A 20,374-nucleotide genomic window follows, 5' to 3' on the forward strand; every position below is an offset into this window, starting at 1 on the left:
GGCAATATGACACCGAAATGACCAGAGCACACAAAAGAACTTACAGATGGGTTTTTGCTCAGTCCAACCTCTTGGCCGCACAGAGAGAGGACATGGACCAATTTCTCTTTTGTTCTTTTCTGGAAAACAAAAAACACAGGTAAGCTTTTCATTCCGAGACCCCATGAGCAAATCTGCCTTAATACTATAGGTCCTAGCTACAAAAAGTGGATGGTAATGCTTAAAATGTAGCCCCAGATAGTTGAGATATAAAAACACACAGGCTTGGCACAAACAAGAATGTAAAATAACTTGTTGATAACTGTAAAATAACAACAGCATATTCAAATACTATTTTATGTATGCTGAGTTAACTGTCTTTATCAGAGTTACTAATTTTGTGATGAACACATTGACAAAAGCAGCCTGGGGAGCAAAGGGTTTATATGGCTCAAGCTTCCACATTTCATCACTGAAGGAGGTCAGGACAGGAACTCAAATAGGGCAGGAACCTGGAGGCAGGAGCTGATGCAGAGGCCATGGAGGGGTGCTGCTTACTAGCTTGCTCCCCATGGCTTGCTTGGCCTGCTTTCTTATAGAACCCAGGACCACCAGCCTAGTGGTGTTCCTACCCATAATGTGCTGGGTCCTCCCCCATTAATCACGAATTAAGAAAACGTCCTAGAGATTTGCCTGCAGCCTGATCTTTTGGAGGCGTTTTCTCAATCAGGTCCCTTCCTCTCTGATGACTCTAGTGTGTGTTGAGTTGACATCAAACTATCCAGCACAGTTACACAGATTGTTATTAGGTTTGGCTAGATGGCCCAACTGGAAAGATGTGTGCCGTCAAGCCTGGCTCTGTGAGCAGTGGGGTCCCTGAACCCACACAGTGGAAAGAGAGAACTGATTCTGCAAGCTATCCCATCACCTCCACAAACGTGGTGTGGTTGGCATACACTGTGGCATATGCACAATCCCTCAAATAAATACATAAAGTTAAAAGTGGAAATTATTATTATTATTATTATTATTATTATTTTTTAGGTACTAAGGAGAAAGTCCGGGGCTGAATGCATGCTAGGCAAATGTTCTTAACACAGAGATGCATTCCTAGCTCTCTTCTTATTTATCTATTTTTAAATTAAAACAACTCTTATTTTGTGTGCATGGGTATTTTGCCTGCACGTATGTCTGTACCCCACATGTATGCAGTGCACATAGAGGCCAGAAAAGGGCTCAGATCCCCTGTAACTGGAGTTACTGATGATTATGAGCTGGCATTGTGAGTGCTAGGTCCTCTACAGGACACAGTGCTCTTAACTGCTGAGCCATCTCTCCAGCTCTATATGATTTATTTTAAAGTGACTATTAACTAAAACAAGGCTCTCTCCATGTTTAAACTGTACAGGGCTGCCCTGTTACCCAGGGTGGGTGTGGGCCTCTATGAGAATCAGTTCCTAGGCCCTTCAGTGGCCATCTGTGGGCTCCCTAGATAACTCTTCTTGTACGTTATAACTTTTAGTTCCAGAAAGGCTTGGCTTTTCTTCCATCAGAAAGAGATGTACTTTGTTACAGAACAAGCCTTTTCTGGCTCCAATGAGAATATTCTTACTGTTAGTTATTCATAAGCCATGGCAAAGTTAGAATTAAGTTAGGTTTAAATGCCTTTGCTTTTCTTCATGAACCTCTGTTTGCAGCCTCTTGTGTATGACGAGACTCTTCTAGAACCAACCACATTTCCCAATAAGGTAATGAGGGTTTCAGAACGAAAAGAAATACGGTGACCGTGACCTGGAGATGTTGACATAGTTAAGATCCAGTCATAAAACAATCCTGCAAATCCTCCTTTATCTGATTCTGGTTTGCTAGATGGAAACTTCTAGAAGTTGCTATTCATGTTAAGATCTTCCTCCTCTTCTTCCTCTCCTTTTTTTGAGAGTCTCTGTAGGTAGCCCTAGATGTCCTGGAACTACATGGACCAGGCTGACCTCGAACTCACAGAGATCCACCTGCCTCTGCCTCCTGAGTTCTGGGATTAAAGGAGTGTGCCACCACATCCAGTTTAAGATTTCCTTTCTTTATGGAACCTGGTTCACTGTTTCATCCCGAATTGTAGGATTACTCAATGTGGGATCACTTCCCAGCCAGACAGGAGGGCTTTGCTGCTGAAGGGTGGCAGAGCCCAGTTACTTCCCCAGCCTTCATTACATTCCCCAGTTTTGAGATGAAACCAGTGAGGCAACAAGCCGCAGGACAGAACCCTCATCTCTTTCCCAACCACGACTGCAGTCACCGGCCATTGCTGTGTACCAGGAGGCTCTGTGCTGGCCTTCCAGTCCCGGAGATGACGGTGAGCTGTGAGGTACGCAGACACAGTATTGGGCTTGCTTGGTACCCACCTAGCCTGCTTCTGATAACCCAGGCTTTCTTTCTATCCTGGGAAGGTCTCCTCTTTGCCACCCTCAAACACTGTGCAAGAGCTCCTTCTCCTGGGCTGGAGAGGTGGCTCAGTGGTTAAAAGCACTTGTTGCTCTTACAGAGGACCTGCGTTCAGTTCTCAACACCCACCTGGCAGCTCACAACCATTTGTAAGTTTAAGTCTAATTCCAGGGAATCTGGCATCCTCTTCTGGCTTCCACAGGTGCTGCGTGCACACACACAAACACACACACACACACACACACACACACACACACACACGCAAAACACTTATACATATGGAATAAAAAAATCAATCTAACAAAAAGCTCCTTTTCCAGAACTGCTATGGATGTTAGAAGAGGGTGAGTAGTCTCCATCCCGAAATCATCAGAACCTGAAGCCATGAAAACATGGAGCCACTAGAATTTGCTGTTGCTTCCTATGGAGCTAACAGGAGGCCAAGACCTTGGGAAGGGAAGGTGAGGCAGTAAGAAGGAGTGTTGTGGGATAACCTCTGTATGCTGTGAATGTGTTTTATTACCATTGGCTAATAAAGATGCTGCTTTGGCCTATAGTAAGGCAGGATAGTGCCAGGTGGGAAATCCAAGCAGAGATACTGGCAGAAGAAGGTCAGAGTCAACAGAGATGCCAGCGAGCCGCCAGAGCAACAAGATGTACCAAAGAACAGGTCACGCCACAAAGCCACATGGCAAAATATAGATGAATAGAAATGGGTTAATTCAAGTTATAAGAGCTAGTTAGTGATAAGCCTGAGCCATAGGCCAAACAGTTTGTAGTGAGTATTAAGCCTCTGAGAGACAATTTTAAAAGCAGCTGAGGGACTGGGTGGGACAGAAAAGCCTCCGTTTACAAAGGAGAGAGAGTCTAACGCTCTGAATCCTAGCATCTGGGATGCAGATGTTAACAGCTGGGGTGCAGCTGTGCTTAGAGCCAAGATGGCTGCTGCTGTCATTTTGGTCTTTAGTTTTATTGAAAGCCCATGTGCTGAAGGCTTAGTCACCAGCCCGCCGCGCTGTTGGGAGACGGTGGGCCCTTTAGGAGGTGGAGCCTAGTGGGAGGAAGTTATGTCACCGGAGGTGAGCTCTTGAAGGGGACAGCGGGACTCCTGCTCCTTCCTCTCTTTCTCTTTGCTTCCTGGCTGTCATGAGATGAACAAGCCTCCCCCGTCATGATGTACTGTGCCGTCACGGGCCCAGCGGCAGGGCCGAGTGGCCATGAACTGCAACCTCATGAGCCAGAGTAAGTCTTTATGAGCCTGCAGGTAGTTTGACTCATTTACACAGAACTCATTACCATGGATGGCTTAATAAAGGTCACTTTTCAGTGAGCATCTGGCACATGTCACTAAAACACTGGAGAAACATGCAGGGTTTTTACCTGACGGCCGTGTGGCATCAGAGCTGTGATGGTTAGCCACGGGCTGAGTCCAGTCCTAGGCTCTGATAACTAAACAGAGAATTCTGGCAGTTCCTCCTGCTCTCTTCTGTTTCATCTACTGATGTCAATCAACTATGCTTCAAGCTTATGCTCTGAGGGGAAACTCCTGAAGGCGCTTTGAGTGTGAGCCCTAGCCACTCTTTATTGGACATGGTAAGGGGAAAGGGTCAGGACTGCCTTACACAGATTTGAAGAGCTGTCACGTGAAAGGAAGCTCAGATTTGTTTCCCGAGCCATAGGAGATGTAGAAGGAGGCAAGAGTTGGACAACTAAACACAACAGGCTGTTCCCAACAAAGGCTTGCCCTTTCAACGCTGAGAGACCCCATGGCTGGAGGCGCCAGGGTCTACATGGCAACGTTACTGGGGGTGTTGGTGAATGGCAGAGTTTAGTTTCACAGAGGAACCTATACCTGAGAATACTGGGGTCTTTTCCAGCTCACAGGAACAAGGACGTTGGAGTTAGAGCCTGAGGAGGTGGATGACGCACTCCGGGTGACGGCCATTGCCCTCGGCTTCCCATCCCGTCCAGAGGAGTTCTGAAGTTCATCATATCGTCTCCCAATGATCGGCGTCTGGAGAAAAGACAATGTAGAGGCGCTGTTATCCCACCCTCACACTTCTGCAGTGTGTGAAACTGTTCAGCCCAGAAGAAATGAAAAACTGATCACGCACGTGGTTAGAACCAGATCAGACAGAGAGACTCAGTGTCATGTGCAGGCTCTTTTTCCTGGTCGATGCATGTTCTGAGCCATTTGTACACTGAATATCTCCCCACCCTGGTTGTCAGCAAGAAACCAATGCTACGGCTTCTTCATTAGACTTTCGATCAGTGGTTCTCAATAGGTGGGTCATGACCCCCAACAAACCTCTATCTCTAAAAGTGTTTACATTATGATTCATAACAGTAGCAAAATTACAGTTATGAAATAATAATGAAGTTAATGTTACAGCTGGGGTCACTGTGTTAAAGGAACTGTGTTAAAGGGTCGCAACGTTAGGGAGGTTGAGAACCACTGTTCTAGACCCTAGAGATAAAGACTTGTAAAACGTGAGGCCGGCTGAGTCAGTTTTCAGATGTTTAAGCCCGAAAGGACCATTCTCTTCCCCACTCCTCCTGCCTCCTCTTCTCGCCCCCAACCCCAATCTCTCTCTCTGTAGCCCTGGCCTCCCTGCCTTGAACTTGCTCTGCACACCAGGCTGGCTTTGGATTGTAGCTTATTTCCTGTGTGCTGAGAGTATACGCTGCTTTCTTTCATCATGCCAAACTTGCAATAACTTCTTGTAATAAAGGATTAAAATTCAGTTCCTTCTCTCCAGTCTCTAGCTGTCAATCTTCATGCACTCTCAGTTACTGACAATTTTATCTAAATTATGTCTATCATTTCGATTATTCAACTGGATGAGGTCATGGCCAAGGTATTATGCAATACTTCATGAAGTTCACTTTCTGAGAATCCTACAGTATGTGGTCAGGCAGGGGGTGCTTTTAAAATTCTGCCTCCAAGGAGGTCTCACAGACACCAACCTGAGATCTTTGAAATGACAGAAAGTGACCAGAACCTTCTGAACCTAGACTATAGGTCTGGAGCAGTTCTGGGTCCCTGTGAGCTGAGGGATGCAACTAACTGGATAATGCTTTCTCTATTTTTGGATCGAAAGAAACTCAAGACAAAGGCATAAAAATGGCCCTCTCTCCAAGAAAAAAGTTAAATATGGCTGTTGAATTAATATATTATTTATTTATTTATTTATGGTTTTTCGAGACAGAGTTTCTCTGTGTAGCTTTGGAGCCTATCCTGGAACTCACTCTGTAGCCCAGGCTGGCCTCGAACTCACAGAGATCCACCTGGCTCTGCCTCCCAAGTGCTGAGATTAAAGGTGTGCGCCACCATCGCCCAGTGAATTAATGTATTTTTTAAAAAAGATTTATTTATTTTTATTTTATGTGCATTGGTGTTTTGCCTGCATGTATGTCTGTGTGAGAGTGTTATGTCCCCTGGAATTGGAGTTACAGACGGTTGTAAGCTGCCATGTGGGTGCTGGAAACTGAGCCCAGGACCTCTACAAGAGCAGCCAGTGCTCTTCACTGCTGAGCCATCTCTCCAGCCTCCAGAAGTTGTTTTTTTTCTTTTGTTTTTTTGAGATAGGGTTTCTCTGTGTAGTCCTGGCTGTCCTGGAACTTGCTTTGTAGACCAGGCTGGCCTCAAACTGACAGAGATCTGCCTGCCTCTGCCTCCCGAGTGCTGGGATTAAATACCTATGCCACCACTGCCTAGAATTAATATCTTAATATCATTTTCATATTAAGTATAGATGCAGATGTCACATCTTGAATGTGGAAGAGGTGGAAGTCAATGAAGGAATCAACTCCTCTCTCCCTTCCCTTCCTTCCCTTCCCTCTCATTTATTTGTGGGGTACATGTACATAAGTGTGAGCATGCACATGCCTGCATCCGGGCAGGTGAGGCCAGAACAGGGTGTTGGGTGGGGGGTGGCCTTCTGTCTCTTTCTACCTCATTTCCTTGAGACTGGAAACTCACCATTTTGTCTAGCGTGCCATATGAGCTCTCAGCATCTACCCTTTCCCACCCTGCAGTGGTGGGATTATGGGCACACATGGCTATACCAGGCTTTTTACATGGGTGCTGGGGATCTGAACTCTGGTCCTTGTGCCTGGAGAGTGGGTGCTCTTACCCACTGAGCCATCTCCAGCCTGTGCTTTCCATTTTTGTTAATTCCCAATTGAGAGCCCTATACTCATGCATTGTTAAAAGAACAGAACCTAATTTAGACTTTAGAGGTCTTCATTTAAAACAAATGTAAGGGGTTGGGGATTTAGCTCAGTGGTAGAGCGCTTGCCTAGCAAGTGCAAGGCCCTTGGTTCAGTCCTCAGCTCTGAAAAACCAAAACAAAAACAAAATAAAACAAAACAAAACAAAACAAAACAAAACAAAACCCAAAACAAATATAAGTCTTCCTCTCTCTAGGCAACTGCTTCCCCCTGGCCACCATATATGCAGACTACAGTTCACTGAAAGAGCCAGAGTAGGTCAGGACCTCTGAGATGTCGAAGTGGAAGTCCAGAGTCTTGCCCGGCAACTCCTTAGAGGCACTGGTCCACACCCGATGGAGCTCTATCTTGGAGAGGTCACTGTGTTGGTACGAAGGCAGCACCAAGCTGGCCGATCGAGAAACGACCAGCTTCAAGATATTCAACGCTTCCCTCCAGTGAATGCTCTGTTGGCAATAAACATCCAAGGGTTAGAAGTCAGTCCACGTTGTGAGAGCCAGCGCTCACTACCAAACCATCTCCTGCCTGGTCAGAATTCCCTGACTTAACACACAGTCTGTAGTTAGGAAAAGACTAACAACGGGCAAAGATCATTTCCGAGGGAAGTGAACCACATTGTGGGGATACGCAAGTAACCAGATCCTCTGTGGCCATATTCATATCACAGAGTTAAAAACCGCAGGGCATTATTTTTGCTAAGGGGCCATCTTAAGTTGTCAAAAGATAAAAGCTTCACGTCCATGTTAGACTATTGATCATTCACAGGCAGATTTCCTGGAACACCAGGGTCCTGCCTCCTTGGTCCTACTGTTTCTCTGTGCCTCCTGCTGCCCATTCTTCACTGGAAATTCTGATCTCTTTCCTCCTCACATCACATCCTGCTCATCAACTGACGCAGGAATGGGGTGCCCTTCCTACCTCTTCTTGCAGAGATGGGGTGCCCTTCCCACCTCTTCCCGCACCCCTCCCTTCCAAAAATCTGGTCCCTGTTTACTATCCCAGCTTGTAACTCAGCTGGTCTTGCTTAGACCATTTCAATAATTCTTTTTTTTTGAGCTGAGGATTGAGGATGGGCACTTTTTTTTTTTTTTTGTCGGAGCTGAGGACCGAACCCAGGGCCTTGTGCTTGCTAGGCAAACACTCTACCACTGAGCTAAATCCCCATTTTTGAGCTGAGGATTGAACCCAGGGCCTAGCAAGTGCTCTACCACTGAGCCAAATTCCTCAACCCTTTTTTGTTTTTTTGAGACAGGGTTACTCCATGTAGCTTTGTGCCTTTCCTGGAACTCACTTGATAGCCCAGGCTGGCCTCGAACTCACAGAGATCTGCCTGGCTCTGCCTCCCAAGTGCTGAGATTAAAGGCGTGTGACACCACTGCCCGGCAATAATTCTTTTAAAAAGATTTATTTATAATTTTTGTGTCTCATGTATGTGTGTTAGTGTGTTTGTGCATGTGCCTGTATTACTATATATGTACTGTGCATGGGAGCCTTTGAAGGCCAAAAAAGGGCACTGGATTCGCCTGGAAGTGGGGTTATAGGCAGTTATGAGCTACCATGTAGGTGATGGGAACTCTGCAAGAGCAGCCAGTACTCCTAACCCCTGAGCCATCTCTCCAGTCCCTAGAGTGAGCCTCTTAATACCCCAAGGGAACAGACCATGTGCCAATGGGTGCCCTTGCCTCCTGTGAGTGCTAACCCGTGACTGAACACACACTGAGCACACATCTTTCCTGTGAGTGCTAACCCGTGACCAAACACACACAGAAGACACATCTCTCCTGTGAGTGCTAACCCGTGGCTGAACACACACAGAAGACACATCTCTCCTGTGAGTGCTAACCCGTGACTGAACACACACTGAGCACACATCTCTCCTGTGAGTGCTAACCCGTGACTGAACACACACTGAAGACACAATTCTCATTAGCCCTTGAAAAATGCGTGGGAGGAAAAGAAAACCCTGGAAATTAAATTTAACATTAAATAAATTCTGGAAAACAGTGTCTAAAATTTACACTCTACTCCTTTGTCAATGTGATTAACCAGAGAAAAATTCAGGGTTTGTCCTTGAAATCTGGGACGCACCAAGTGTACCCCTGAGAAGAAAGGATTATGAAGCCAAGGGCTGCAGAGAAGCAGATTCCTCTGCTGTTGAGTGTGGCTGAGGACTGACCCACTGAGGAACATAGACTCCCTTCTGTCTGTACATAACAGACTAGCTACCAGGCTCTTTGTTTTCTTCATGTAGTCTCAGAATGGAGCTTTAAGAGGCTGTCTGTGGGTCTTTGCTGATGGGTTCTGCTGGGCAGGTTGCTAGGCCAGGGAAGCAAAAGCGATACTCTGGAGGGAGCCAGGTCGAAGCGTGACCTCCAAATCTACTAGCTGACATCTTGGCTCTGACCCTTGTTGGTTTGTGTGTGTGTGCATAAACTTTAATTTTAATGAATTAGTTTATTGGGACAGGGTCTGGGTTGTCCTGGAACTTGTTATGTAGATCAGGCTATCCTCTAACTCACAGATATCTACCTGCCTCTGCCTCTGCCTCTGCCTCCTGAGTGTTGGGATTATAGGTGTGTGCCTCCATGTCTGGGCTGTGTATGTTTTTGTTTTTGTTTTTGAGACAGGTTTTTTTTTTTTTTTTTTTTTGTGAAACAGTCCTGGCTGTCCTGGAACTCACTCTGTAGACCAGGCTGGCCTCGAACTCACAGTGAGATCCACCTGCCTCTGCCTCCTGAGTGCTGGGATTAAAGGCGTGCACCACCACTGCCCGGCTATCTCTCTAAATTTTTTGGTTGGTTGTTGAATTATTTTCAGCCTTAAGTTTCTAAATTCCAAAGTAAAGATCTGGCCTGGAACTGTGCATGCACACACCTTCTTTCTCCCTTCTCCATCTTTGAAATAAGACACCAGCACAGGCCCTTCCCCTCAACTTCCCAGCCAGGTATGTGCTTGGAATACTCAGCCTGTGTGAAAGTCTTTTTCTGTCTTTCTCCTAAAAATGCCACTCAGGGTGTGACCAACCAGCATGCTTGTCTGTCGGCAATGTGTCATGGATATAGAGGATTGAATGTGGGGCCGGATGCCAGATGGCTTTACACGGAGGACAAGCCACAGGCAAGCCTCTCCGGCACCTCTGGATACCTCCAGGGGAGTCTGTCCAAACACTCACCTGCACATATTTTTCAATGGTCTTCAGGACTTCCACGTTGAACTGCTTGACAGGAACGATGGAAAGGTCCATGTAACTGAGCAGACTGTAGATGACCTGGAGGAGCGGCTGATGCATGCTGGGGAGGCCTTTCTCCAGCAACTGCAGGAGGCAAAGTGCAGCCTGTCAGTTCGTCCCTCTTCCCCGGAGAACTACCCATCACCCCATCATTGCAGCATGCTTGCGGGGCAAACAAAGCCCTAACTAGTTTTTGTTTGTTTGTTTTTTTGGAAAGGGGCCTCACTATTCTGCACTGGTTGGCCTCAAACTCACAGACATCCTCCTGTCTCTGCCTCTCAAGTGCTGGGATTACAGGCGTGCTCAACCACTCCAGGCTAAAAGCCTAACTACTGAATGAAAAATAGCGCAGGCAATTCAAGGAGCTCCGAAATCATAAGATAAAATTCAAATGGTGAAAAAAACCCGAAAATAAACCTTGATGGGGGAACTATGGGACACTATCAAGATCACAAACTGAAAGATATAATTTGTTGGTGACCAAATTGGCAAAGGTTAGAAACTGAGAATATTCACTGTTGGTTAATGAGTATTAATTAATGTTGGACATGAATATTTCATATGTCATTAGAGATGTCAATTGGATAATTTAGCAATGGAGATTAAGAAAGCTAAAGAGGTTACAACTCTTTCATGTGTTTTGATTTTGTTTTTGAGATACTGTTTCACTGTGTAGTCCAGGTTAGACTCAAACTCTCTATAAACAGGTGAATGCCACCATGCCCATTCAAAGTTCCTAGCTTTGGAAATGAGAATCATGCTTCCAGGAACATACCCCAAACCAGAAATAGATACTTTGACCATGTATAATTTTGCCATGGCTTTTGTTACATGGTTAAAAATATCATACATGAAACAAAAGAAGGATCTAATGAGAGATGATTTGTATGGCTTTTGTTGTTGTTTTGTTTTAAGACAGGATCCCACCATCTAACTCTGGCTGGTTGGAACTTGCTATGTAGAACCAGTTGGCCTCAAACTCACATAGATCCACTTGCCTTGGATTCCCTAGTTCTGGGATTAAAGGTGTGTGATACCACACTCACTTTACAATGGCATTTTAAACATGGCAGATAATATTAAGTAGAAGACAACACACACACACAATTATCTATGTAACAGATAATGCTAAAACATGTTAAGAGGGTTTCTCTACAAATAATATCATTTTTTTAAAAGAGATTTATTTATTTATTTAATGTGCACTGGTGTTTTGCCTGCATGTATGTCTGTGTGAGGGTGTCAGATCCCCTGGAACTGGAGTTACAGACAGTTGCGAGCTGCCATGTGGGTGCTGAGATTGAACCTGGGTCCTCTGGAAGAGCAGTCAGTGCTCTTAACTGCTGAGCCATCTCTCCAGCCCCAAACAATATAATTTTAATATCACAGCCCCCCCCCCTGCCAGCTGAGGACCGAAAAAAAGCAAGGGGTCAGCCGGCTCCTTCCGAGTCTTTGTTGGTAAGTAGAATGATGATACTTAATTTCAACCTACATATGGCTGAGTAGCTGGTGGCGTGTTGACTATGGGGCTGAGGGGCCACAGAAGATAATTAAAATACTAGTAGATTTATGTGCAGCTGGTGAGTGGACACAAAAATATCACCAGTGAGTTCATAATAGCATGTTTTGCTGACAGTTTTGAGATAAGGGCTGAGCAGAATAAATTATGCATCTATTCAATTGTTTTTCAGATTTATTTTTTATGTGTGAATGTTTTGCATGTATGTAAGTATGTGCACCATTACATGTCTGGTGCACATGAGGCCAGAGGAAGGTGTCAGATCCCCTGGAACTGGAGTTACAGACAGTTGTGAGCTGCCATGTAGGTGCTGGGTCCTCTGCAAGAGCAGCCAGTGATCTTAACCACAGAGACATCTCTCCAGCTCCAGAATTTTTTTCCTTTGGAAGACAGAATACTATTCCACTGTATGTACACACTACATCCAATTTGTACTTTGAACACTTCTATGGTGAATGTTCTAGACAAAATCTCCTGTGTGGTCTTCTTACTCATGACCTCTTAGGACTGGAGGGGCATGTCTCCTGCTTTTGTAGCAGGGTGTTTGCATTGGTTCTTCTCATAATTTCTGGGTGCTGAGGGAAGAGTGTCTTTGTTTGCAGGCAAAGATATGACCATGGGATTATCAGAAGCAATGGAATACTATGTATGAGGGCACTTGAGTGAGTGTTGAATTAGCCAATGAACTCTTGGCTGTGGACAGTCTGGCATGGTCCAGACACCGCTGATCCATATTGTGAGTCAAAACCCTGTAGGATCAGTGATGAGAGGCACCCCCTGTTAGGTTGATGCTTTTGGTCTTACAAAGCCCTTGAAAAAAATGATGTTTCAAGTGACCTGGAACTAGATAATTCCATCGAGAGGAATTTCTTTGGGGATGACCTTAACAAGAGTTGGGAAGAGCATATCTCAGAAGGAAAAGAAACATTGAAAAGGCTGGAGGAAGTTCACTGTTATCAGTCATTTGTTCAGAGAATGACTTGTGTATCAAACACTGGAGGTGCTCTCCCACACCCTCTGTTGTGCTGTGAAACACTTTGAATGTCTTATATCCATGGTACCAAAGTCACAGTAAGGGTTTGCGAGGAATGTGCTAGAAACACGTTTGTACGGCATGTTTCTGGTTTCACCGACAAGAGGCAATGATAAATACTTTAAGATTATACTTTGCTAATTAGTTTAGAAGAGTCCATGATGAACACATCTAGCCATGTAGTAACTCCTTGGTAAGATCTGAACCCCGCCCTTAGCCCCCTCCCCCTCTTGATTGCTGGGATTAAAGATGTGCACTGCCATGCCAAGCTAGGACCAAGTTTATCTCAGCCATACTCAGATGGGCATAAGTAGAGTGAGTAGGGGGTAAACTTTGGAGGTAACTGGATCTAGGGCCAGCTACCTTAGAGTTAGAGCTCATCAGTTAACCGAGCCAAGTCCCAGCTTCTTTTACAGAATACCCAGTCACTGGTATGTTGTGAGGATTTCAAATCCATTAGCATTTGTGATAACACATGGTAGACAGTCAGTATCAAAGCTCCATAAACATGTGAGCCGTGGATGCTGACATCAATGTTATCCTTAGTGTCAACGCTTACCTCTGCCAGGTAGGTGACCATGTTCAAGGTGATGTCGGCGTAGGCCTCATGAAGGTAGCGACAGACCACATTGACCCATGTGGCACAGTCCCTGGTGTAGCTGTGCGTCTTATAAAGGGTCATAACGTGAGCCAGATTTGAAAGTTTGGGATTTTTTTCTTCCAAGCAAACCTTTGAAGATAAACAGGCCAATTAGAGTATTCCAGTGGACAGGAAGAAATGGTAGTAAATATCCTAAGTCCTAACAGGCTGGACCACAGCCCCATATAATTTTTGATAGCCACAGGAACACTTTGTCTAGTAATTAGTTAACACACTCTCCTACTTGCTTTGCTTTCTTTAATTGTTATTGTGTGAACATGTACGTGTGTGAGCAAGTGAGTGCCAGGCAGTGCATGTGGGGGTCAGAGAACAGTTGCCTGTGGAAGTCAGCTCTCTCCTTCCATCATGCGGGGTCTGGAGATGGAGGTGGGCAGGCTTGGTGACAAGCACCTTTTCCTGCTGAGCCATCTCTCCAGCTCCCACTGGCCTCTGTCCGTCGTCTGTCTGTCTGTCTGTGTCTCTTTGTCTTTTTTTTTTTCACACAAGACATGGTTTCTGTGTGTAGTCATCCTGGAAATCGCTCTGTAGACCAGGCTGAGGTCACAGAAATCCACCTGCCTCTGCCTCTCAATTGCTGGGATTAAAGGTGTGCACCACCACACCCAGCCTGCTTGCTTTTCTTAATAATGAAGGAAAAAAAAAGGCAGTTTGTAACAGCCACTTAGAGAGTCCATTATGAGTGGTGGCAACTTTTGAGACAACCACTGCCTTCTCCAAACTGGCCATTTCCATTTGGCCCGGGACTTCCTAATGGATCTGTTGTATATGGAACCCTAATGCATACCTGAGCAATCCTTTCAGCTATATCCTTACAGAACTGATTGGGATTTTCAAAATGCTGGATCAGTTGGGGCAGGAGACACAAGACATTCAGCGGAAATCCTGGAGGAGAGAAGACACAATGGCAATGACTGAGTATGGGATGTTGTGACTGGTAACAGTGGGAAGGTGTACACAGAGTTTGTTTTGTTCCAAGGTGATTCGAAAAGTGTAGTGGGTAGCCGTTCCAGCTTTGACCTGGAAGGGCCACCCCCTTTGAGACTTCGGTAACTGTCACGCCTACAAGGTGGAGCCGAGAGAGGTGGAGCCTGAAGACCTGAGATCTGGATGAGCAGCTCTCTTGGTTCCTGGACCCTGGTTGCCGGAGGTAGACTGAGCAGAGTTCTCCAGAGAACACCGCTGGACTGTGTCACACCTTTCCCAGACCCTGTTACCTATCCCTTCACTGGTAAGTTACCCCATAAAATAAACCTCCCTTTTAACTACATGGAGTTGCCTTAATATTTAAATCAATAGAAAATGGTCGGGCAATTGGTGGCACATGCCTTTAATCCCAGCACTCGGGAGGCAGAGGCAGACAGATCTCTGTGAGTTCGAGGCCAGCCTGGTCTATAGAGTGAATTCTAGGACAGCCTGGGCTCCAAAGAGACCCTGTCTCAAAAAACAAAACAAGACAAAACAAAAAACCCAACGTATTTTAAAGCTGGCCATGGTGGAATACACCTATAATCCCAGCATTCAGGAGACAGACGTAGGCAGATCTCTGAGGCCTAGTCTGTTCTATATAGAGTTCCAGATTAGCCTATGCTACCTAGTGGGAACTTGTCTCAAAAAAACCAAAACAAACATATTTAAGCCTTAGTCATACAACTGGAAAGATTCTTCAAGGTAATAAGAATTGTTCAGTATGGCTAAGTTAAAATCTAGTTAATGAAATGAATTCTTAGTTACTTATCATGATATTAAAAAGCTAGTGTATTGATTTTGCTTAATTCAGAACAATAGGGAACCAATGCATTTTTCTTTTTCCTTTCTTTCTCTCTCTTCCTTCCTTCTTCATTTTTGTTTTTGTTTTTGTTTTTGTTTTTCCGAGACAGGGTTTCTCTGTGTAGCTTTGGTGCCTGTCTTGGATCTCGTTCTGTAGCCCAGGCTGGCCTCGAACTCACAGAGATCTGCCTGCCTCTGCCTCCCGAGTGCTGGGACTAAAGGCGTGCGCCACCACTGCCTGGCTACATTTTTCAAGAAACAAAGAAAAGCAGTGTCCCGCCCACACCCACCTGAAACCCAAACCAAACCAAACTAATCCCAAAAGATTTGGGAATTAGGAAAGAAATGTACAAGAGCAAGGAACTAAGTTGCAATTTGACCTAGAAATCATTCATATCCATACACACACACACACACACACACACACACACACACACCTATATAAATTTCCTCCTCTTTTATTCGATTGCCAGTGTCTAATACTATAGATACAGACGTATAGTATAATCTTATTTCTCTAAGGCTGAATGCAGTCACCATCAGGGCTACAAGGATGCGCGATGCTGGCCTTACCGATGGCTTGGGATGAGTCCACCATGGGCACTTTGGACACTGGCGTCAGCAAGCTGAAAAGCTGCAGGGTCAGGTCTGTGGTGGTGAGAGAGGTGAAGCCCTTCAGGAGCAGCTGCTGTAACCCCGAGAAGTCGGCCCACTGGAGCTGCCCTTGGAGTTTCTCCAGCTTTTCCCGGTTCTCTACTTTATCCAGCGGCATATGGGCCAAGAGTCGGTTCAAGAGCCTTAAGGCCATGAGGTATTCAAACTCAAAGTCCGACTCCATGAGGGCCACCGTGACCCAGAAGATGGTGGCCAGCAGGTTGGTGGGGTGGTTTACATGCGACGGGTCTGTGAGACTGTCCTTTAGGGAGGAATTGCTTCTGGTTTTTGAGGAAAGGCCTTGTTGGGTACAAGCTTGGATTCTGTCCAGCGTGGCACTTCGAGGCGGGTCGGAGGATCGGTCAACCACACCAAACTTCTTGGGCACCGAGAAGCTCCTTTGGTGCCGGCTCCGCTCTGCAGTTGTGGTATTGCCGCTGGGAGCCCCGGGGTTGACGTTCAGCTGACCAGTGCTCTTCCTGCTCGCGGTCAGTTTGCTGCTGGAGTTCAGATCTGGTGACGAAGAACTGGGTATAAACAGAGGTGAAGTCAGCAGAGAGCCAGCATGCGCCACCAAAGAGCTGGTGCTTCTGTCTTCTGAGAAACAGCCAAGGAGGACCACTCCTCAGAAAACACAACTTAGTCTATGACCATAGCACCCCAAACGTGCCTCGGTAGCCAAGCAGGGCCAGACCTGGTTAGTACTTGGATGGGGGACTTTCTACTTACATGTCTTTTATTCTGAACTCAAAGCTATGAGAAATAAACCTTAGCAAGAACAACCTCCAAAACCCAAAAACCAATACTAACTTTCATTTACTGAAAGTCTAAAACCCCAGCAATTCAGTGACTTTTCATTTGTATTCTATTTGAATTTGGATGGGAATAACTATAAAATAAAATATACCAACAAGTACAAAGTCTATCTTCTTTTAACTTAGAACAGAAAGTTATCAAGAAGGAAAAAGGTAAGTGCACGGGCAAAGAAAATGTTTTTGCACTTATAAAATTTGATTGTTTTGCTGTTTCCCCTACTGAGACAGGGTCTCACTCTGCAGCCCTGGCTGACTCAGAACTCACTACGTTGACCAGGCTGGCCTTGAACTTTGAGGGAACTGTCTTTTAACTCTATTCAGGGTCAGATTCTTTGCCAGCCAGCCTTCCTTCCTTCCTTCCTCCTTCCCTCCCTCCCTCCCTCCCTCCCTCCCTCCCTCCCTCCCTCCCTCCCTCCTCTCATAGACTCTGGCTATACATCCTGGCTGGGCTCAAACTTGTAATTCTCCTGCGTCCTCAGCCTCAGTACTAGGATTACAGGTATGAGCCTCCATACTTAGCTTTATCTATTACACTTTTACAGATTGAGAGATATGGGTTCATACGACTGATGATTGCAGTGTTAGTGATCATATCAAAGGTATAAAAAAATGTTCAAGTTAAAAACAATAAAATATTAGCCAGGTGGTGGTGGCATATGCCTTTAATCCCAGCACTCGGGAGGCAGAGGCAGGTGGATCTCTGTGAGTTCGAGGCCAGCCTGGTCTATGGAGAGAGTTCCAGGACAGCCAGAGCTACACAGAGAAATAAATAAAATAACGTCTATGGGGCTGGACAGATGGCTCAGTGGTTAAGGGAACTGACTGGCTGCCTTTGCAGCGGACCTGAATTTGATCCCTAGCATCCAGATGGCAGCTCACCTGTAACTCCAGTACCAGGGGATCCAACTTCTCTAGCCTCTTCCAGGATCAATACTCAGAAGCACATACCCCCACCACACACATAATTAAAATAATAAAATTAATCTTAAATAAAGTAAGATTCAAGAGGATGAAAGGTAAATTTACCGACTTGGTCTCAAGAACAAGTTTAACAAATAATTTGAAATGAGTTAGTAAACAAGAGTACAGCCATCCTTTAAAGACTATTAAAGTATTTACTTACTTAAGCTGGCTTCCATTCTAGCTGCTTTTATAGGTGTAGTTTGGATGAACTATACATATTCACTTAGTTTCTGCTTTCCAATGTAATAAATAGACCATTATTATGTATTATTTAAAAATGTTTGGGTTGGGGATTTAGCTCAATGGTAGAGCACTTGCCTAGCAAGCGCAAGACCCTGGGTTTGATCCTCAGCTCCACAAAAAAAAAAAAAAAAAAGGTTGAGGATTTAATGTGCTAAAAAGATGGCTCAGAGGCTGGAGAGATGGCTCAGAGGTTAAGAGCACTGACTGCTCTTCCAGAGGTCCTGAGTTCAATTCCCAGCAACCACATGGTGGATCACAATCATCTGTAATAAGATCTGGTACCCTCTTCTGGCCTGCAAGGACACATGCAGGCAGAACACTGTACACATAATAAATAAATAAATATTTTTTATAAAAAAAAAGATGGCTCAGCAGTTAAGAGCATGTATTATTGCTCTTACAGAACACATCTGAGTTTGGTTCCTAGCTCCCATTTTGGACAGCTCAGAACTGTTCTTAACTCTATTTCTAGGAGATCTGATATTCTCTTTTGGCCTACACACACACACACACACACACACACACACACACACACACACACACTTAAAAAATAATCACGCTTAGAGACATATGCCTTTAACTCCTGCACTCAGGAGGCAGAGGCAGGCAGATCTCTGTGAATGAGTCAGCCTGCTCTACAGAGTGAATTCCAGACTAGCCCACAGTGTCTTCTCTTAAAAATTATTATTTTTGTTTTATATGTATGAGAGTTTTGCTTGCATGTATGTATTGTACTGTATGCATTCTTGGTGCCTACAGAGGCTAGAACTGTGTGTTATGACCTCCTAGAACTGGAGTTACAGGTGATTATGAGCACTCCCACGGGGGTGCTGGGACCAAGTTTTAAAAAAAATATATCATGAAAACATACGTATGTTGCAACAGCCCCTGTCCCTTTTTAAATTTAAGGAAATAATACAGGGCTGGGAAGATGGCTCAGTGGTTAAGAATACTTATTGCCCTTGCAGAGATTGGGGTTTGGTTCCCAGTACCTACATGGTGGCTCATAACCACCTGTAACTCCCAGGCACTCAGGTGGTGCACATTTATACACATAAATAAAAAAAATATTCCTAATAAAAGAAGATACCAAATATACCCTTTAGGTCCTAAGTGGATTTCAAAGCCTATATCTAGTCTTTGTACTCTGGCCTCCATTCAGCACCCAGATTCTCACCGAGATAACACTGTGAAGAGGTCACTGTTCTTCAGGCAGTCAGACAAGTTGTCAACGGCGGCTTCCAAGGTCAGGAGCGCTTCCATCACATACCCCTGTAAAGTACACAGAGCGCACTTGGAGCTGCTAACCTCCTGAGGATGAGCTCACCTCACACAAACTCTCTTCCAACCCCAACGGGACTTCTGAACTCTAGACAATCATGACTTCTGAATCATGACGGTATTCATTTACAAAGTCTAAGATCTGATTATAAGGCTCGCTTGGGAAACCACACAGCATAGGGGCTAGCAGAGAGCCATAAGGATTTATTTCCCCAAGTCTGACAGCCTCAGGAGGGTTAAAATACAACAGGGGAGGAAGGGCCGGTTGGGCGAGGGTGGGGTGGGGTGGTGAGTAGTCCCCTGTTGAGCAGAAGGGCAGGCCACTGAAATGTAGGGGTGACAATGTGTGGAAGCCATGGGCAACGTGAAGTATAGGGAGAGCTCTGCCTCTGTGAAATTTTACTAGAACTTCTGCTGGATGGAAGGGAGAGAGACAGAGTGTGTTTTCCAGGGGAAGGGGCTTGGCCTTAGTCTCACAGCCACTCAGTGCCCCCAAAGCTCTGAGCTCTACTTATGGGGTCTCTCCAGCAGTGAGTCTCTCTCCATCCTGTTTCCTGATCTCCTTACAGCCCTGGAGTCATCCACACAGGGAAGGGCGAAGCTTGGCCCGCTGGACATACTGAGTATAAGTCAATCCTCAGCAGAGGGCAGAAAGACCTAAAATAACACAAAAGAACCCCAAACAATACAAACTAACCCACCGTAAAACCACCATGTAAAACCACCAAACAGACAGACAGGAGGAGCCATCGAGAGATTTTCGTATGTTCACATCACCAAATGTGGTCCTATCTGTGGAGTCTGCAGAACAATCCCCTGGAGTGACTTGGAAATAACAAGGGCTAACTTCTAAAATCTATTTTAGTGAGGGTTCTGAGGGTTAAAGCTTCTATGGAAGCCAGCAGAGTATTATGCCCTGGAGGGGTACTTATGCGGTCACTCCCTCCCATACCTGAATCTCATCACCATGCTCTCCGATCACCTCCACCAATCTCGACAGGAGGTCAGACAACGCATGCGCTGACAGGGGTTGTTTGAGGGCCCGGAAGATCTGGAAGGATCGGCCTGCATAGTGCCTGGATGAGCTCGCGAGGGCTGTCTGCAGGGCGACCTCACTCAAATGCTGCTCCAGATGGAAGCCTACAGCCAGAAGAACAGTGGGCAGGTCAGCCTGGGTGCTTCACGCTGGTGCGCTCAAGTCATGAGGAGGGCTAGAACCAGCTAACAGCATCCACCACCCATTCCACACACACACCCAGTGGTGATCTTACTTAAAAATCAACCATTTTCATCTGGGAACAGTGACATGGACCAAGTGACCCTGCCTCAGAAACAAACAAACAGGGTGTGTATCTAGCTTAGGAACAGAGGGTTTGCCTAACATGTGCAAGGCCTTGGGCACTGTGAAACTTAAAAATAAACATAAGGGCCTGGAGGGATGGTTCATTGGTTAAGAGCACTTGCTGCTCTTTCCAGAGGACCTGGGTTCAGTTCCTAGCACCCACATGGTGGCTCACAACCACCTGTAACTCCAGCTCTGGGGATATGATGCCCTCTT

The 20,374-nt window shown here is 45.6% G+C and overlaps 1 protein-coding gene across 6 annotated transcripts in view; it reads right to left on the minus strand.

The window, feature by feature from the left end:
• Fry (FRY microtubule binding protein) overlaps window positions 1-20,374 on the minus strand; it is a 392,261-nt gene that overhangs the window by 49,584 nt on the left and 322,303 nt on the right. For all 6 annotated transcript variants that reach the window (XM_036171967.1, XM_036171966.1, XM_036171964.1 and 3 more), the window contains 9 exons: window positions 19,769-19,956; window positions 18,713-18,807; window positions 15,434-16,041; window positions 13,878-13,975; window positions 12,992-13,162; window positions 9,824-9,964; window positions 6,918-7,097; window positions 4,271-4,432; window positions 45-119 (listed from right to left, as the gene is read on the minus strand). In XM_036171967.1, the coding sequence (XP_036027860.1) occupies window positions 45-119; window positions 4,271-4,432; window positions 6,918-7,097; window positions 9,824-9,964; window positions 12,992-13,162; window positions 13,878-13,975; window positions 15,434-16,041; window positions 18,713-18,807; window positions 19,769-19,956 (1,718 nt within the window). The remainder of the gene's footprint in view (window positions 1-44; window positions 120-4,270; window positions 4,433-6,917; window positions 7,098-9,823; window positions 9,965-12,991; window positions 13,163-13,877; window positions 13,976-15,433; window positions 16,042-18,712; window positions 18,808-19,768; window positions 19,957-20,374) is intronic.

The sequence above is a fragment of the Onychomys torridus genome, chromosome 22, assembly GCF_903995425.1.
Source record: "Onychomys torridus chromosome 22, mOncTor1.1, whole genome shotgun sequence".
Taxonomy (NCBI): Eukaryota; Metazoa; Chordata; class Mammalia; order Rodentia; family Cricetidae; genus Onychomys; species Onychomys torridus.